Genomic DNA, 20,202 nt, shown 5'->3' with positions numbered 1-20,202 from the left:
GAGGTTTGTTGTGTTGTGTTGTGTGTTTTTTTTAATTTTTAATTTTTTATTTGTTATAAACATATAATATATTTTTATCCCCAGGGGTTCAGGTCTGTGAATCGCCAGGTTTACACACTTCACAGCACTCACCAAAGCACATAACCTCCCCAATGTCCATAATCCCACCCCCCTTCTCCCAACCCCCTTCCCCCCAGCAACCCTCAGTTTGTTTTGTGAGATTAAAAGTCACTTATGGTTTGTCTCCCTCCCAATCCCATCTTGTTTCATTTATTCTTCTCCTACCCCCTTAAGCCGCCATGTTGCATCACCACTTCCTCATATCAGGGACATCATGTGATAGTTGTCTTTCTCCGCTTGACTTATTTCGCTAAGCATGATACGCTCTAGTTCCATCCACGTTGTCGCAAATGGCAAGATTTCGTTTCTTTTGATGGCTGCACAGTATTCCATTGTGTATATATACCACATCTTCTTTATCCATTCATCTGTTGATGGACATCTAGGTTCTTTCCATAGTTGTGTTGTGTTTTTACATAATGAATCTCCCGTTGTGTATTTGGACCTATCACCCAGTCACTTCTAGTGACCTGTGATTAGAATCTTAGCCTCTAATTGGAGACTATTTGAACCCTAGTGTTTTGCTACCAGCCCAGCCTCTATGGGCTTCATGATGAAAAAAGTGATCCTTTAGTGTCTGTCTTTTAGACAGGGAACTCACGTAGAAGTGAAATTGCCTTTAGCAGAATGGTGCCTTTGCCCTGCCGTCACCTTGGTGGCTCCAAACCCTCTTCTTTGAGAAGAAAGTTATTTGAGAATAATAGTTTTTCTCACCCATAAGAATACAACACATAAACTATTCCAAAATTCATATACAAGGACAGAAAGATGGACTGACAGAAGAAATTATGCATTTATGCCTGCACGGATTAAACATGTCAAAACATAAGTGGCTGTCATTCTAAATTTTATCTCTTCAGATCTGAAATAAGAATGGCAAAGACAGTTTGTGAGAGTTCTGATTGCTTTTGTAATATTGTTCAAGTTTTTAATTTGGCACATTAAAGTCTCATCATACGTGTTACGTTATACCCTGTACGAAGCCTTCATTCTCAGAAACTCAATGCACTGGGAAGAAACTTCAAGAGTGATTCCTGGGAGACTGCTATCCTAGGAAGTGTTTTGGGCAGTGATTTTGAAAAGCACAACAATTATCCATCTCTTCCTCACTTCTTTTTTTTTTTTTAACTTAAACTTTTTTTCAATGATAAATTCACAGAAAAATTGAAATAACCATCCAGTGAATGCTTGTAGGCTTTGACTTAGATTTACTGACTGTTAGCATCTTGCCATATCCACTCTGTTCTCACCAAATAAATGCACTTAACTTGTCTCTTGCCAGACCATCTAAAAGTAGGCTACCAACATGGTGACCTTTCATCCTTAAACATATGAGCATTCATCTGTCAACAATAAGGGCATTCTCCATGAGCACATCATTACCACATATTTTCGGGTTCTTTTTTTTCATTGCTCCCATAGCAGATTATCAGAGACTTAGTGGCTGAAAACAACACAGACTCATTTTCTTACAGTTCTAAAGGTTCGAAGTCTGACCTGGGTCCGAATGAGCTACAACCGAGGTGTCAGCAGGATTGCACTCCTTTCTGGAGGTTCTAAGGAAGGCTCCATTTCCTTGCCATTTCCAGCTTTTAGAGGCTGCCCTCATTTCTTGGTCTCTTTCCTCCACCTTCAAAGGACTCTTTGACCTTCTTCCATCATCACATCTCTCTCCCCAACCACAGCCAGAGAAGGTTCTCCAATTTAAGGACTCCTGTGATTAGACAGGTTTTACAAAGTAGAAGGGTGCCTGTTATTATGAAGGGACTCCACTCAGATTTGACAGATGTGTGTATGTCTCCCCCTTTTAGCAGTACTTGAGAGTGGAGTGCTCAAGAAAGTCTAACTCCTTGATAAGAAGCAGCTTTTGTATATCTTGAGGCAGCAGGACTGAGGGCTATGGAATCCCTGGGCAAAGTGAAATCCTAAAGTTCCTGTGACTTGTGAGGGACAGTGGTGGCTTGGCCCTGATTAGTAAACTAAGGACAGGAACTGGCTCTGTTCCCACCTTTGCTACAGTGAGCGAATGCTCACATCTTCCTCTGTGTGTTTTAGTTTCTCTATAAAATGCTTGGTCAACGTCTGCCATCTTTGGGACACCCAGCCAAGGAACACGTTTATAGAGGTAGGCAGACTTTAACACCATGCTTTTCAAACTCTGGGCTATGGCATATTAGTGGACTAGGAAATCATCCTAGGGGCTTTTGCCCCCACCACAGGATCTAGGACAGAGCCCAGCTAACGGCACAGATCCTTAGTATATATCCAGTAAAGAATGGATGACTCAATAATAACAAGACAAATAACCCAATTAAAAAATGAACAAAGCATCAGAAATGACATTTCTCTATAGAAGACATAAAACGGTCAATAAACACTTGAAAAGAAGCTAAATATAATTAGCCATCAAGGAAATGAAAATCAAAACCACAATGAGATATATACTTCCTCGGGGCACCTGGATGGTACAGTCGGTTAAGCGTCCCACTCTTGATTTCAGCTCAGGTCTTGATCTCATGGGTTGTGAGATGGAGCTCCATGTGAGGCTCTGCGCTTGGCAGGGAGTCTGCTTAAGATTCTCTCTCTTCAGGGCACCTGGGTGGGGCTCAAGCCTCTGCCTTCAGTTCGGGTCATGATCCTAGGGTCCTGGGATCGAGCCCCGCATCGGGCTCTCTACTAAGTGGGGAGCCTGCTTCCTCCTCTCTCTCTGCCTGCCTCTCTGCCTACTTGTGATCTCTGTCAAATAAATAAGTGAATCTTAAAAAAAAAAAAAAAGATTCTCTCTCTTCTTCTTTCTCTGCCCCTCCCCCCACTGCTTGGGCACACATCTCTCTCTAAAATATATATATGTATATGTGTATGTGTATGTATATGTATGTATTTCTTCATGTCCACTAAAATGACTGGAATTTTCAAAAGGAGAGATAATAGCAAGAGTTGGCAAGGATGTAGAGAAATGAGAACCCACATATGCTAGTGGGAAATGGAAGATGGTGCAGCCACTTCGGAAAACAATATGGCATTTTTTTTTGAAAGGTTATAGATAGTTACCCTGTGACCCACCAGTTGCACTTCTAAGTATATATCTCCAAGAGAAATGAAAACATATAACCACACAAAGATTTATACATGAAAGGTCATAGCAGCAAAAACTCGTAATAGCCTAGAAATGGAAACCAACCCTAATGTCCATCAGCCAATAAATGTGCAAACAAAATATGGTATATCCATACAATGGAATATTATTTGGTAATAAAAAGAAAAGGAAGTACTATGATAGGCTTGGACATAGATGAAGAAACCAGTCACAAAAGAGGACATATAGTGTGATTCCATTTATATGAGTATAAATCACATGAATGTCTGTCTCTATAGAGGCAGAAAGTAGATGAGCGTTTACTTAGGGCTGGAGGGCAAGGGTCAGGAATAAGGATGAAGTCTAATGGGTACAGGGTTTCTTTTTGTGGTAACGAAAATGCTCTAAATTATGGTATGGTCCCATTAACTGTGATGATATATAACGACATAACTGTGATTAATACTTTTGAGTTGCACATATTAAATGGGCAAATTTTATGACATTAGAAATATATCCCAGTAAAGCCATTATTTTTAAAAATGCCCATGCCTGAGCCCCACCCATGACTAATAAATCAGTTTTTACAGATGGAATTTGGCATAGGGAATTTTGTTTACACTTTTCTAGTTCAGCTTTTAATGTATAGCCAGAACAAGAACCACTGGTTTATACTAACACCAACTTCCCCCTCAGGACCAGAATATCATAAATCCACGCATCCAGCATTTTGTTCCTGTCCTGGTGAGTGAGCTGATTTAAAGAAACAAGAGAAAGAGCTGGTGGTCAAACCCCCACCCCCTTGATGGTCTTGATTAATTTTTCTGGCTGTCTTCTGTGAGAAACCCAGAAACTACAATTTCACTGCAACCAGGCGAAAAAGAACAATAAACTAATATTGTTCTAAGCCCCAAGCAGGACCCCGGGGCTGAGAAATTGCTGATATTTTATCTATTCACCGTGATCACAGAGAACACCCTCGGACCCTTCTGGGACTCATTCCCAGTCTGTCCCTGCACAGAGCTGTGGACGGCTCCGCGCCATCCAGCCAGGCCGGAGCAATGCAAGTTTTTACATGGCGGAGGGACGGTAGGCAAAGAAAGCAACTGAAAAAAATCCTTGATTGTGATTACAGACAGAGACAAATTTCTAAAGAGGAGCAATTACTTATTAAATGTGAAAAATAGCTGTTCCCATGAGAGTGTGTGATGAAATGCACACGCGTGAAAATGAGTGAAGGATAGACTTGGGGATGAGTTTTAGCAGTTTCTAGGAGGAAAGAAATAATATTGTAATCAAGATAACTGGGCTGTTTTATTCTTATTTATGAGGATTTAGCCAAGATCATTTTAGAAAAACATTTTTGAAAACCTGATTAAGGAACCCATCAGAATGCGTGCTACCCCCATTATTTTTGACACAGATGAATTAAGTTTTGAAAGGTTGAAGATGGAGCAGTTGTAGAAAGCAGAAGTGATAAATGGATGTGTCATTGTCACATCTCAATAGAATCAGTCGGTATTATTAGGAATCTAGGTAGGTGACCTGACCTTTTTATAACCTTCATCAGTTTAGGCTCTGACAGATAATGGCTAAGTGATGTCTACCGGTCACCTTAACATGTCTCAGTTTGTCTGCTTACACAACAGGACTAATTAATTCCCATGCCAAATAATTGACTCAGTCCCCAATAGCAGTGAATATGACCAGACGTCGTCATTAGATCTAACATGTAAGTCAAGGTCTAACATGGAAAATAGAAATGATGTCAAGTATTTACCTCCGAGAGAATTTAATGTAAGGACTTGGTTATACATTCTAATGAGGGCCTATGGAACAGGAACATTCAGATAACCCACAGGTTAACAAGAGCAAGAAGCCGCTCACTCCCTTTAGCTGGAATGCCAAAGGACAGAGGAATGTTGTAGACCACAGCTGGGTAGGAGCTGGAGCCAAGAAGGTGCATCTGTTGCTGGAGACATGACCCAGAAGGCAGAGAGGGCAGGGGATGAATGCCCTGCCTTCTCCTCTCCCTTTGCCCTTCAATGTCGCTCCGGCCGAGGGCCTCCCAGTGTCCGTACCCAGCTGGGAGCCTGGAAAGCAGGCTGCAAGGGTCAGCCCCTGCCTCGCCCCAGTACAGATCAGAGCAAAGGAAAGATGAGGAATGGATCTTAAAGCAAAGAGGCCCAGGAGTTTTAGTCTTACCCCTTGTGTTGCTCTGTATCCATTCTCACCCTTATGCCCGTATTTTAGAACTTTATACTTCTGCCTGATATCTGCTGTTCATCAGATAAAGGCTTCCCTCCCTGTCTCCCCAATAAGGGGGACCCTGGCTCATCACTCATTGTATTCATCTCAAGTCTAGGATTGCCACTATCCTCCGTGGTCCTGTCTCAGATGTGACTCCTCATATCTGGTGACCTCTGAATGAACGTGGAAAGTTGGGGCCTCTGAGTGGCTTGGTTGGTTAAGCTCCTGATTCTTGATTTTGGCTCAGGTCGTGATCTTAGAGTTGTGAAACTGAGCCCTGAGTCAGTCTCTACACTGGGTGTGGAGCCTGCTTAAGCTCCCCCCCCCTCTTTCTTTCTCCCACTCCCTCTCTGCATCTCTTAAAAAAAAAGAAAGAAAGAAAGAAAGAAAGACGAAGAAGAAAAAAAAATTGGGAAGTTGATCACTACCAGCTCCTCATATAAAACAGTGGGGTAAAAACCACCTCAAAACCATTAGGATGGCTACTATTTAAAAATTAATTGGAAATTTTAAAGCCAGCAAATAGCAAATTTTGGCAAGGATGCGGAATAATTGGACCCCCTGTGCATTGCTGGTGGAAATGTAAAATGGTGCAGCCACTGTGGAAAACGGTTTGGTAGTTCCTTAGAGAGAGAAACACAGAGTTACCGTAGGACCGGGCAATTCCATCTCTCCATATGTACGCAAAGGAATCAAAAGCAGAGGCATAGATACTAGTACCCCAGTGCGCATGGAAGCATTATTGACAACCAGCCTGCCCATCAGCCATTAGTGGAGAAACAATATGTGGTATGAACATAACAACAAAATATTATTCAGCCTTAAAAAAAGGAACGAGTCTCTGATACTACACCATGGATAAACCTTGAAAACCTGTTAATAAGCCAGACAGAGAAGGACACCTATGGTATGATTCCATGTCTGTGAGATGTAATAGACACATTCCTAAACACAGACTCGAATAAGGGTTGCCAGGGACTTGGTGGGGAGGGGGGTGTAGGGAAAGTTACCGTTTAATAGGCACAGAGTTTCTGTTTGGGTTGATGGAAAAGATCTAGAAAAGATAGTGATGATGGTCACACGTTGTGAACATACTTAACGCCGTGGAACCGTATACTTAAAAATGGTGAAAATGATCAGTTCTATGTTATGTAGATTTTACTACAAATAAAAACAAGTAAGGAAAGTGGAAAACAAAAAGAAACCGTTGGTTGATGTATGCACAGATACGCCAAGCGGTTCCCAGGCAGCAGGAGCTGTTTCTTCCCTCCTCCTTCTACCCGCCCGTCCCGCTGTGCGCTCTTGGCCTCTGCTGCCACCTCAGCTCGACAAAGGTCACCACCTGTATGTGTTAAACTAATAAGCCTTTGTTCCTAGAAGAGCTGAGTTCTTAGCATTCCTGTCTTTATCAGGTTGCCCTGGGTTTCCCCTTAATTTCACCATGGACGTAGAAACGCTAAGATGGATCCCAGTGAATCTGACGTGGTCTGCCTGCGCTTATAGTGTAGAAGTCACAGACTTACCCCTTGGCATCACAGTTGGCCCTCTCGGCCTGTTTGTTCAGTGGTGAGAAGGCCAAAAGGCCAGATGGCCAGTCTCTGCTACCAGTTTTTTGTTGTTGTTGTTGGTTTAAGATCTTTATTTATTTGACACAGAAAGAGAGAGAGAGAGCACAAGCAGGGGGAGTGGGAGAGGGAGAAGGAGGCTCCCTGCTGAGTAGGGAGCCCAACATGGGGCTCAGGACCCTGGGATCATGACCTGAGCTAAAGGCAGTCGCCCAACTTACTGAGCCACCCAGGTGCCACTCTTTGGCTACCAGTTTTAATGGGGTCATTGTTGCAGCTGCCCACGGAGACATTCCTTCCCAAATACCTGAAAACCCACCTAGCCCCAAGTTGGGGAAGGGGGCAAGAGTTGAACCTCTGTAACTGTTTATAATCATGAGAGGAAGGGCCATTCCTGCTTTTATTCCTAACTTCCCAGGCCTGTATTTTCTTATTATGGTGGCAAGGGTTGGGGGTGTTTGGGGGGAAGGGGCTGGAGTCCTGAGTCAAGCCCTCCAGCACTCCAGCCTGGTAAGTGTTAGCTTCCAACTGGACCCTTAGCTGAACCCTGCAGGGGCCATCGCACCTCTCTGTCAGGCCAGCTCCTTGCGGGCGGATGGCCTAAGCAACAAGAAGGGCATTCCGGGAACATCAGCCCTGCCTTACGCTTCTTTTCCTGTAAAAGAAATTTCGTGGCCAGAAATACTGTTGAATAGGATAGCAGGATTGTCAATAAGACCTTGGGGAAATCTGACAGTGGTGCTAGTGGACACAGGCAAGCGGTTCTCTTAAGTGGCTGTGACAGCAGTGGGTACAATACTGCCCCTTCTGAGAGGGAAGAAGCCTGTGGGAGTCCGGTTCGCTCTTTGAACTGGTCCTTGCTCTTCCGTGCTTGGTCCCACATCAGAGGGGAGTGCGCTCCGGCAGGTTTCCTAGGCTACTGGGCGATAGGAAGCCACGGGGGAGACTGGGGGAGATTTGAGGGGAAAGCAGGGGAATGTGGGTATACATGGCATGGGACCAAACAGAGCCCAGATCTGCAGATCAGTCATTCTGAAACAAATTATTTGTGATGTTTCTTTCCTAAGTGCATTTAGTCTGCTGAAGATGCAGATTTTTTTTTTTTTTTTTGGCCTTTCTAAGATTTCAGCCGATAACAGAACCATTTAAAGACTAAATGGAGACAATTTTCAGCATCTTTGGCAAAATTCTCTTAAATGAATTCTTGTCGGATAGACCTCCTTCAAGATTATAATCGTGTGGTAAAATTAAATTAAACGGGTTTTACACTCTTGGCAAAAATCTCTTAAATGAATTCTTGTCAGATCAAGCTCCTTAAAGATTATAATTGTGTGCTAAAATTAAGCTTCACAGGTTTGACACTTCTGTAGTTTTTTATAGGCATCTACGTGAGCATGTTGGCCTACCGCTGGCGAAGGGGGCTCCTCGCGCGGGTCTTGGTAGCTGGCCCACACAAGTTTTGAGTTCCGGTTCCTGTTCCCGGCTCTGTCGGATGACCTGTGGGCCATGACTGAGTGCCTGTCCCATCTGGATTTCTGTTACTCCTCTTTCTCAGGGTAACGATGATTCTGCTGCCCACGTCAGCCAAATATCTGTAATGTCTTCCTTCATTAATGGGCTCGCAGAAGCAGCAGAAGGTGAGGAGTATGTAGAAATTCAGATCTAGAAAGAGAAACAGTATTGGCCCAGATGCTGGGCCGTCGTTGTTCTGGAAGTGAGATCCTCTATGTCAGACAGTGACGACGTCCTGAGCAAGCCTGGAGCCTCGGTCTGAACCAGCCAACCACCCAGTGCCTCCCCGGGTGGCTGAAGTAACTGTAACATCTACATCCTCCTATTTTCCGTGCTAAAATTCTTGATGTGTCCCTTCGAAACATTTTCTCATTTGTGGTAGGGTTTCCAAGTTTTGTTTTTAATTAAAAAGTAAACATGCTCTTTGAAGAAAATGTGGAAAATACAAAAAAGCTCCAAGCACGATCCGGTTACACAGTTAGCATTTGGATATGTAGACATCCGGCCTTTTTTAGTTTAGATAGACATATAATCTTTTTTTTAAAATATCCTACAGTACATATAGTTATATAACAGCTTATTTTACTCAGCTGGGGATCGTAGCTAAAAGTAAGCCATAGCCAACATTTTTCTATGGTATCAAGTGTTTTCTACTATATAATTTCTAATGCCTGCGTAGTTTTCCATAGTGTGGATATACCATAATTTATTTAAGAAATTAGAAGGTTTAGAGAAAATATCTGTAGTCAAGCAGCTAAAGCCATCCCCTTAAGGTTATTGTAACACATAAAAACCATCCACCAAGCTCTTTGACACACACAAATCCTCCAAGGAATGATTTGTGTGTGTGAAGTGGTTATAACTGTCAATCATTTATTCCCGATGTCATGGCTTCCGTGCTCTCTCCAGGTTGTTAGGGGATGATTATGGATTCCTGTCAAATGAGATGTGTCCTGTGTATTCCACATGAGGCAGTTTGTATTTTTCTCAGTCTGTTGCTCTCCCGTCGGAGGAGGTTAAGCAAATCTGAGTGAGCCAAAGGGAAATGGGATAGGCACCCAGGGCAGGAAGCACACCACAGACATGCCCAAGGCCCAGAGATCCCCCCACAAGCAGATTAGACTTCTACATAAATACATTTGTCTTGATTGTCACATTCCACCCAGGGTTACACCTACACGCATAAAAATGCCTCCGAGCCTGTTTTTCAAAGCTGTTTGCCTCCCCTGTTGCCTTTTAACCACCCGGCTTGGAGGCATTTTTTGTGTTATATCTATCAAAGATGATTAAGGGGCTGAGAGAGTTGATATATAAGGACAGATTAAGAAAACTAAATATTTACAGCTTGACTGAATGACAGCCACAGAGAAGATGCTAGAACTGTCTGCCAGGCCCAAATCAGGGAGGAGACATTGTTTTGCTTTTCCCGGTAACTTGATTTTAGGGATATCTAAATTCAGGGAAAGTTTTCCGAGGTTGACATCATTTATGCTAATTCAATCATTGTGTCAGTTAGAAATTGCATTTAGCTGCTAGTGGCAGGAACTTGGAATCGCAGTGGCCGAAACAAATAGGGTTTTATTGTCCCTCCGGTGACACAAAGCCCAGAAGCGCATTGTCTGGGCCTGCACTGCAGCTCTGTGGTGGCGTCGGGGCCCGCATGCCCTCCTAATCTTTGGCTCCATTATTTTCAGCACTGTTCTCATACTCAAGGTCATCTGATGTTCGAAGAAGCACTATTGCAGCTTCATCTGCCGTAACTGCATTCCAGAAAGGCAGGGGGCACAAGAGGTCCCTGCCAGCCGAGATTGCTCAAAAGGGCTTTCTTGGAAACCCACTTACTGATTTTGGTTTATAGCTCATTGACCACCGCTTCTGCAAGAAGGGCTGGGAAATTGAGCAGGGGATTTATTTTGTTTTGTTTTGTTTTGTTTTAAAGTTGAACACATGGCTGACCCCAACAATCCCAGCGTCCTTTGCCTAAGAAGGCACGGGATGATGGATACTGGGCAGGCAACTAGTGGTTTCCATCAGAGTAATTTACCCCTTGAAGATTCTCGGAAATCCAGGCTCCGAGACATGGTGACATTTGCTGTGATGCTACGAGGTTCCATTTATAAAACTAGCCCTTGAGATCGAATTGACTTACTTCCGATCACTTGTCTATTTTCATTCATTCATCGTAGCATTACCCTGGGTTGACGCCAAATAAACCAGCCATTTCAACAGCCTGTAGAGTGATAATAACTACAGCTTGTTGACTTTCACCAAGTTCCATGCACTGGGTCACGCACCTCACATCACCTGAATGATTGTTTCAAAATCCGCCAAAAGGGGTGGGGTGTGGAGAAAAAAGACTGATCCGTGGGAGATTATCCTACTGTTCTCTCTACTTTTGGAATTACTGAAATTGTCCCAGTAAAGGTTTCTGAAGTCCCCTCTGATGTTTATATTACTTCGTCCAAGGTCAGCACCCTCACCCCCAGCTAACAAGGATCAGAGACGCGAAGCCCCGTCCCTCCCGCAGTAAATGGCGGAGTTAGGATTCAGCACCAGGTTTGGGTGACTTAGAAGCCTGTGCTCTAACTCTTAGTACTCAAAGAAAGCAGCTTTCTGAAATTGGCTAGAGATGCAGACTTTAGGAATCTGCCCCAAGACCTTTCACTAGACCGCTGAGTCAAGTTCATATGTGCTCTTTCGGTTCCTGGGCGGAGTCTCTGTTGCCTCCATGACCACAGCTTACCCAACTCAGTCACTCGAGGACTACTTGTCCTTAAAAAAACTGGAACCCTGCGTTGAAATAAGAAGCCTCATGGGGACTCACTACTCGGTAGCACACACATTTTTTAATACGTTTTTAATTCACAGCCGTTGTTTCTTTGCATGTGGAACGTCTGCTTTGGTGCTGGGCTCCAGCGATGAAGCATTGTCCTGACTTTGTCACCTGTTACTCCTCACCTCTGGCTTGAAACGTAATTCGGTTCCTGCTCCTCAAAATAAAGCCTTTGTTTTCTGCTCACTTAAGGTGTTCCGAGTTTTAAAAAGCTTTGGGACTTTCAGAGAGAACTCTCCAGGTGCCTGTTCCAACCTTCACTGGCAGCGGCTCTGCGTCCCTAAAAGACAAGATTTTTCTCCCTAGCAGCCTCAGTCGTCTTCTGTCATTTCAGCCCTCTGTATTTCTGAAAGGAAGGGCGCTGCGGGAATTAGACAGAGTCCCAGCTCTGCCACTCGCGTGTTATGTGGGCACAACGGTTCACCTTCTGAGCCTCCGTTTCTGCCTCCGTGCTGTGGCGGCACCGCATGGTCTCCAGGGGCCCTCCCAAATCCCTCCTCCTGTGACCCCACAGAACTTCATTTTTCAGCCTCCCCCCACCAGATATCATGAGCATGTGGGATTTTGTGTGCAGACCATCCAGCTTCACTTTTCCAGTCAGTGAAAGGATCCAGCACTGGTTTTTATTCGTCTCTCTTTTCTAATAGTACATACCTTAAGGCCTTGTACTTGGCTTCGGATCCCTTTTACAACAAGTCAGGGAGCGAGTGAAGGAGTTTTCTCATCCATCTCAACTATAATCTGCTCTCTTAAAAAGACTAGACCCTCTTTGCTTTTGACCATTTTTTTTTTTTTAAGATTTTATTTATTTGACAGAGAGAGAGATCACAAGCAGGCAGAGAGGCAGGCAGAGAGCGGGGGGTGGGAAGCAGGCTCCCCGCCAAGCAGAGAGCCCGATGCGGGGCTCCATCCCAGGACCCCGAGATCATGACCCGAGCCGAAGGCAGAGGCTTAACCCACTGGAGCCACCCAGGTGTCCCCGCTTTTGAGCATTTTAAAACATTTTCTAGCTGATTAACTTGGTGGTTTTTTTTTTTTTAATCACAGTAACCTTCAAACCATGTACATTTTTCATGCCCTAAGCTTTTGGTCAGTGTCCATAGCAGAAGAGACAAGGAAAAAGCCACAAGAGAGCGGGCATCAAAGCCATCCCCAGGGACCATCACTGTCTAGGTGAGGCCCCATGCTGTTTCCTGTTGAAGGTGCGAGCATCAGGGAAAGTTTATTCTTCTAAGAACTGTCTTTCTCCTACTGGAACAATTGTAAGCAGGTATATGATAGTTTTCTCACAACAGTAAACCTGGGAAAGATAGCATGCTATGAAATACTGACAACCCTGCCTAAAACGGTATTGCCCATGCCTCTCTTTTTCATGCTATATGTGAAATATGTTTCTGATTTGTCTCTTAGGGCAGCCTTTGGCAAGGAGTCGGAAGTCCTTATTGGGAACCTGGGAGATAAGCTAATCCCTCCGCAAGACATCCTCCGTGATGTCAGTGACCTCAAAGCTTTGGCCAACATGCATGAAAGCCTGGAGTGGCTAGCAGGTCGAACAAAGTCAGCTTTCTCCAATCTTTCTACGTCCCAGAGTAAGTACCTATACGGCAGCGGTTGTGGGGATGGCGGAAGAAGCTAGACTGGGTAGTTTCATTTGAAACACAGGTGCATATACATGTCCCCGTAGGAGGGGTGTCCCAAGTTGTCAGAAGGTCCGTGCTAGATCTGTGCAAGAACTCTGCGCAGGCTGCACCTCTCACTTCGTGATCCTGCTAACGGAAGTAATCTCCCCTTGCCTGTGTGGAGCACGGAAAGCCAAAAAGGGTTCCTGTTCACCATAGCTTGGTACTAAACCTTCGGAACATAAAATCGTGGGAAAAGGCACCACTGTGTCTCCAGAACAGAAGACAGTGCCTTCGTCCCTCTTACCACTTGTCAGGCATAGAACTGTCCCAGAGCTGAGCACACGGCTCGTGTTTTCGCTGGAACTGCTAATGAAAAAGTGTCCAACAAGAGAATGATAGAAGTGACGAAGGTGCTGGAAAATAGAGACACCGAGAAAAACAGTGATTCCCGAAAAGGAATAGCTGAGAGAGAACTTACAGAATTCAAGGAATGGCAGGCAGAGGATATGAAATAAAAACGGGAAACTTTTTTCTATTGAGGAGCAATGACTCTGAGAAAACTCGTTTGAAAACTTTAGGGCACATACACTTTATTCACTGGCGATAAAATAAATACTTTAGGGCATATCAAAAGCAGGAGTTCAGAAGTATGTGTTAGGCCGTTAAAATAGAAGCAAAGAAAAAACGATAGGAAGACGGAATAAAGGTGCTGACAGATTTGAATATATAAATAAACAGCAGGAAAAAAGTAAAACAGCAGCAATAACATGAAAGAAACAGAATCAGCTTTGAACTTGATATTAGAGTTAACTGTTAGGAGATCATGAGAACGAGAAAGCCTGCATTGTTTGGGCTGTGAACTTCAGAGTAAGTTATTTATTATCATTGTCTATTATCATGTCATTATCATGACTTGGTTAACCCACGGCTTCCAGCCTGGAGATGGAGGAGGTGGGGAGGAAACTCACAGGGTCAATTCTTCCCTGAAATACGCACCCCCTAGAGGCTCAGAATCCCTCGGACGCTCACCAGCCAGCCTCTCGCTGATGCTGTAGCTCTCCTGAAACTCAGTTGTGTGTAGGGAAAGGGACAGAAGGAAGGGAGCCTTTGAGCAAAATTATATACTCTGCTTGGAAGTCGTCTTCAAATACTACTTTTCATTTAGATTTTATTTTTATGCTTATTATTTAACATATCTTTTTATCTGAAGCTAAAATTACACATTCAGTGTCAGAATCTGTAAGAAGAGGGTAATTTGGGCACAGTGTGGGGTCTGAGCAGATCCGCGTCTGGAGATATCCTTGAAAGGCCCTCAACTTTGTAATCCTGTCAGTATCAGGCAGTCTGTCACAAGCAGTGGCCGAAATTATCCAGTTTATCTCCCAGCCCCACCCCACTCCACCAAAAATCAAAGTCAGAGCTCATTTCCTGTTTGCTAATTGCCGAATAAACAGTTCTGTAAAAGGACCACATGCTGCTTTTCCCAGTTTCCTTTGACCCCTACAAATACAGGGCTGCCTGGGGTCCGTTGACTACTGACATCTGGAAGGGGTCCTCTCGTTTGCAAACCATCAACATCTAATGCTTCATAATGCAGTCTCTTATTTCCAGGGGCTCAGCATTCCAGATTCTGTTCTGTCCATTTGAAAAGGGTTTTGCAAAAGCAAAATGGTCCAGAAGCTCTATTGAAAGACCCTGGGTTGATGCACACAGGGCAACCTGACACAAGCTCTTCTCAAAAAGAGATGTTCTCTGAGTTAGGCTCAGCTTTGTGATTGCATGATTTGCCTGTTGTGTTCATGTCACCGAGAGTACCCAGTACACTTGATATCTAATTCTTGTCTTTAATCATCTCTGTTATCCTGACAAAGATCGCTTCTACCACACCCGTTGTTACTTCGTCTTCCTGTGTTCAGTTCCATTTTATAATACCAGTTGTACTCTCCCCGTTCTTTTCAGGGTGATTATTCCACCCAGTGAGTGATTTAAGTGACTGTCAGTATTTCGACGATCAGTACAAAACCCAAGTGAACCGTAATCACTACTTATGTTGTCTTTGCTAAAACAAAACATTTAGCAAACCTGGTTCATCCTTCGAACAGCAAGCCTGGCTCACCCACACTCATCTGTTCTTTGAATTCCCAGGAGAGATGCCCACTGATGTTTATAATTTGAGCAAAGCAGGGAAGTCTCTGGTAATGGGTTACTTTGATGGCTCTGTGTCAGTGTGACTCTAGAAAGGGAATAAGGGATAAGCTCTTTATTATTCCTTTGAAAAGCGAACCAAGTGATTACCTCCACAAAAGTGTTTCCAAATCTGGAAACAAGGTAACATGAAGAAAATGCCAGCCTTTTATCTAGCACTCAGGGATACTCAGCAGGATGGGAAGGAATCCAGAAAAGAAGATTTTAGGCTTATTTCTTGCTCCCCGTTCTGTTAACTATTTGGGAGATACGTGGCTTTGATAGAATGATGAAGCTATTTGTGTTGATGGACTAGAGGAAATTTGCAGAAGATGATTTCCATAGTAGAATGTCTTTCCAAACATTATAGCATGACAGTCACATACCCAGAACATCCCATGTCCCACAGAAGTGGACTGCAATTCAGTGGCTGAGCGTGGATGCCCAATGGTCCAAGAGGTGAAAGCTGACCATTTCTTCAAAGATAATTTTTCTGTCTCTTTTAGCATTTGCCTAAATGTCACTCTGTCTGTTTGCACTTAAAAGGGTCTCCTCGCCTGACTACATCGAAGGCACTGCTCTTGCTTTCGTCCTGCTGCCATCCGTGGTTCCTGTTCCATTTCTTCTGGTATCCCCCACCACCCTCCTCTTCCTCATTCCTATTCTACTTAGGATTCTTTCCATTGAAAGAAACAGACACATTGAAGGAAAAATAATGCACTGACTCATAAAACTGGTAATCAAAGGCTTCAGGTGTGGCTGGATCCAGGTTTACAAGATAGCATCCTGTCCCAGACATGCTTACACATGTGTGTTCTTTTGCTCACACTCCTCTCTCCAAGCCCTTCTGTCTCCCTTCCTCTGTCTCTTGGTATTTTCTCTTTATTGCTTTCCATCTCAGGCAAGCACTTTCCATATGGCAACATCCTTGGCCACCAGCAGCCCCAGGATTGATCCCAGACCAAAAATGAGCATTTTTTTTCTAAGAGCTCAGGAAACAGTTCCAGAAAGGCCTTGGATTGACCCAGCTTGACCTTCTCTCATGGGTTCCCCCGATTCTTTTTGTCTTCTGACTCTGTTTTTCTCTGCTTCTACACCCCAGTCTCTGTCTCCTGCTCTACCTTGTAAAACTCCTCTATGTTCAGGACATGGTTTCAGTGCAAAGAAGTTGAGAAGGATCATATTTAGCACTGGGCATTCAGAATCTAGGTTTATACGTATTTGTCCCCATGGATCACAATTTCAACCTTGTAGTACAGATGCAAGATAGCATCTGCCCTTTGTACTCTCTGCTGTGTGTACAAATCCTAAACAAAGACTCTAAGATGAACTGTTCCGGTTAAGAAAATTCTCAGCAAATGTGACCTACATAAAAATTGTTGGAGTATATTCAATTTGAAAATTAATGGTATTGTTTCAGAAATGCGTAGCTTTTAAAAATAGACTACAGAGAACTAGAGGGGCCCAGGGGTTTATTTTGTCTGTACTGCTTCCTCAGGGGGCCTCCTGTCTGTCTTGGATTCTGTAAAAAAAATCTTCAGGACTAGAGATCCTAAAACTTCCTTGATTACATATTCTGCTCTTTAACCTTACCATCTGGGAGGTCACTTTTTTCTTTTTTTCTTTCTTTCTTTAAGTCCCTTTACTTCAGTCTAACCCTCTTTCTTCAGCCTCAGAAATTAGATGTTGAATATTTTATCCATAAAATACTAGATGTCTCTGAAAATACCCTGGCCACTACCTGCCCATCTCAAGATATTAAAGACTTTGGTCTGACAATCCCAGTCTCTGAATCAAGGGCAACCGAACATGGCAGAATTAGGAGCCCAGAGCAGGACCAAGTTCACTCACACCTTCTTGGTTGGTAAACTTGGCTATTCGTGAATGTGGGCCCAACCGTACGTTCCTTTGACCCAGGCTATCCACCTCTGCTCACAGTTACCATGACTGAATTTCTTGCTGAGCCCACATGCAGTGTGGGTGGACGAGAAGCAATAAAATATGCCCCAGTCTTTTCCAGTGTGAGAAACCGAAAGGTTAAAACATCCCTCTAACCCCCAGGGTGAGTAAATGTTACAATTTTGGTTTCTGGAATTTATTCAGGAAATGTAGTATTCGTTTTACAACAAATTTTACATTTTACATTTACAACAAGTTTTACATTTATATATATATTTTTTTTAAGATTTATTTATTTGAGAGAGAGCATGCAAGCCCAAGGTGGGGGGAGGGGCAGAGAGAGAATCTTCAAGCTGATTCCATGCCAACCCATGGGATCGTGACCTAAGCCAAGACCAAGAATCAGATGTTTAATCAACTGAGCCACCCAGGTGCCTCATCTTGACCATTTTTGAATGTACATTAGTTTAGCATTAAATATATTATTCAGCAGATCTCTGGAACTTTTTCATCTTGTACAGCCGAAGCTCTCTGCCCATTGAACAATTCTCCATTTCCTCTCTCTCCCAGCCCTAGGTAACCATTTTCTATTTCCTGTTTCTTTGAATTCAACTTTCGATACCTTATGTATGTGGAATCAACAGTATTTCTGTTCTGGTGACTGGTTTATTTCACTTAGCATACTGTCTTCAAGGCTCTTCTATATTGTAGTATGTGACCGGACAAGAAGGAAATACAATACTGCACTGTATGTATCTGCTGTCTTTTTTAAGCCATTTGTCTGTCAGTGGACATTTGGGTTGTTTCCACCTCTTGACTATTGTGAAGGGTACTGCCATAAATTTGTGTGTGCAAATTACACTTCTTTCTTAAAGTGATGAAATTATTGCTAGGGATCTTAGAAATCATCTGGTCCAACTCAGTTATTTTGCCTGTGAGGAAGTGGAGGCTTCAGAATGGTCACACCACCTGTCTATGCCCAAGCATGGATGGAAGCAAGTCTTCAAACTCACAATTTAATCTTCTGTCCACTCCATCACTGTCTTGACCAGGACAAGATTCAGTTCTGGCAGTGCTGGGGAGGCCATTCATGCCATGCTTCTATTAAGCCACCCAGGAGGGTCATGACATTTTTTTAATGCAAGCACTTTAATGCCAACATTTAACCTGTGATCATTTCTGATCATCATTGCCAGTGTATAACTAGAATTTCTATTCCTTAAATTTACAGGAGTAGTGCACATATCCCTTTTGAATTTCATCATCATTGAGAGTAAGACATTTCTCAAATATGTCACTCTTTTTTTGTTCTACAAGTATTTGCTAACTTAGAAACTCCACCTGTCTTGTCGCGTTACGTAATAAATTCTAGATACTGCACGGTCTTACACAGCAGCCACTACCCTTGGGTGGCTCTTTAAATTTAAATTAAATTAAGCTAAAAATTCAGCTCCTCAGTCACACCAGCCACATTGACAGCAATGCAGTGTTTCCCAAACTTAGCAGTGAATTCTCTCTCCAGAGAACATCTCCTAGGACTCTGCTTCCATGGAACAACTTCTGGGAAACACTGGTCCTATGCTGTATTTATATAATTTGTTCAAAATCTTTGATTTCTCCCCTCACAGTGAGGCACAGGACAAGACAGCTGTTTTACTATTGCAGGAATGTAATTTCATATAATTGGCAAATTTGCACACCATCAGATGATTTCTGTTGCAATTTGGTTGATTATTTGATTTGTTCAATCATTTTTAGAAATGTTCGAGTCAACCAATGTAAAATGACTGTGGTTTCCTTTTTGCTTGTTTCAAACTTGGTTGCGATACTGACACTTCTCCAGTCACTGCGCACCTTCCTCCCAGTTCACCAACGCTCTAATAGAATTCCACACCTCAGTTCGTTGTCAAATGCTAGTATGTCCATCGTGGGGGTCCAGGGATTGATTTTTTTTTTAGTTAGAATTTTGATTTTGAGGGGTGCCTGGGTGGCTCAGTGGGTTAAGCCTCTGCCTTCGGCTCAGGTCATGATCTCAGGGTCCTGGGATGGAATCCCGCATCCGGCTCCCTGCTCAGTAGCAAGTCTGCTTCTCTCTCTGCCTTTGTGATCTCTCTCCCTCTCACTCTCTCTCAAATAAATAAAAATCTTAAAAGATATGTTTAAATTTTTTTTTTTTTGGAATGGTTATAGATTCAGGGTAAAGTTTCAAAGATGGTACAGGGTTTCCAGTTTCCCCTACCATTAACATCTTATATTAATATGGTTCATTTATCACAACTAATGAACGAATATGGATACATCACTAGTATGTCTTTACTTTATTAGAATTTTCTTCGCTTTTACCTAATGTCCTTCTTCTGTTCCAGGCTCCCATGTAGGATATCATAATGTATTTAGTCAATATATCTCTTCAAGTTCATCTAGACTGTGACAGCTTCCTAGACTTTCTTCCTTTTTGATGACCTTGACAGTCTGGAGGAAAACTGGTCGGGTATTTTGCAGAACATCCTTCAGTATGGGTTTGCCTAATCTCTTTCCATGATTAGACTGTACTTACAGGTTTGGGGAGGGAAAACCACAGTGATAAAGTGCAATTCTCATCAAATTGTTTCACCAAGAAAAACTCCTATCAATGGGTCTTATCACTGATGAAGTTCTGGGATTGATTTTTATGCCTCCAATTCATGTAGCCGTCTCCAGACAGTTCCTCCTGAATTCTGGAGCGACTTTCCACTTTTCCACCATAAATTACTTGTGTGTTTATCTCTCTAGTGACTATTTTTTGACATGATGAATGCATCTCTTATAAGCCCAGTGTTTGGACAAGTTGAATAGCTGCTAAAGAAAATAGTTGTCTACCCTCAACAATTATGCAGTTGATATACATTCTCTAATCTTATGGGTCTGAGAGGCTCTGTGTGGGAGGAGCTGTTTTTTCTCCCCGGAGCTACTTGATCAGAGACTACAGCCATGTGTGCCGAGCACCACTTAATAAACATACACAGTCATGTTTCAGACAAAGCCGTGCTGAGATTAAAAGAGTTACCTGGATTTTCTTTACTAAAAAGTCAGTGTGCAGTGTTGACTCCAAGCCTGTGTACAAGTAAGACTTGCTTCCTGGGAAATATAGAGTAGCAGTTC

The 20,202-nt window shown here is 43.1% G+C and overlaps 1 protein-coding gene across 1 annotated transcript in view; it reads left to right on the top strand.

Annotated features, from left to right (window-relative positions):
- EXOC4 (exocyst complex component 4) overlaps nucleotides 1-20,202 on the top strand; it is a 731,315-nt gene that overhangs the window by 604,399 nt on the left and 106,714 nt on the right. Inside the window, exon 14 of the mRNA XM_059396386.1 lies at nucleotides 12,767-12,945. Coding sequence (XP_059252369.1) covers nucleotides 12,767-12,945 — 179 coding nt within the window. The remainder of the gene's footprint in view (nucleotides 1-12,766; nucleotides 12,946-20,202) is intronic.

The sequence above is a fragment of the Mustela nigripes genome, chromosome 4 (assembly GCF_022355385.1).
Source record: "Mustela nigripes isolate SB6536 chromosome 4, MUSNIG.SB6536, whole genome shotgun sequence".
NCBI lineage: Eukaryota > Metazoa > Chordata > Mammalia > Carnivora > Mustelidae > Mustela > Mustela nigripes.
Note: the sequence above shows the minus strand (reverse complement) of the source record. Positions and strands in the feature narration are given on the sequence as shown.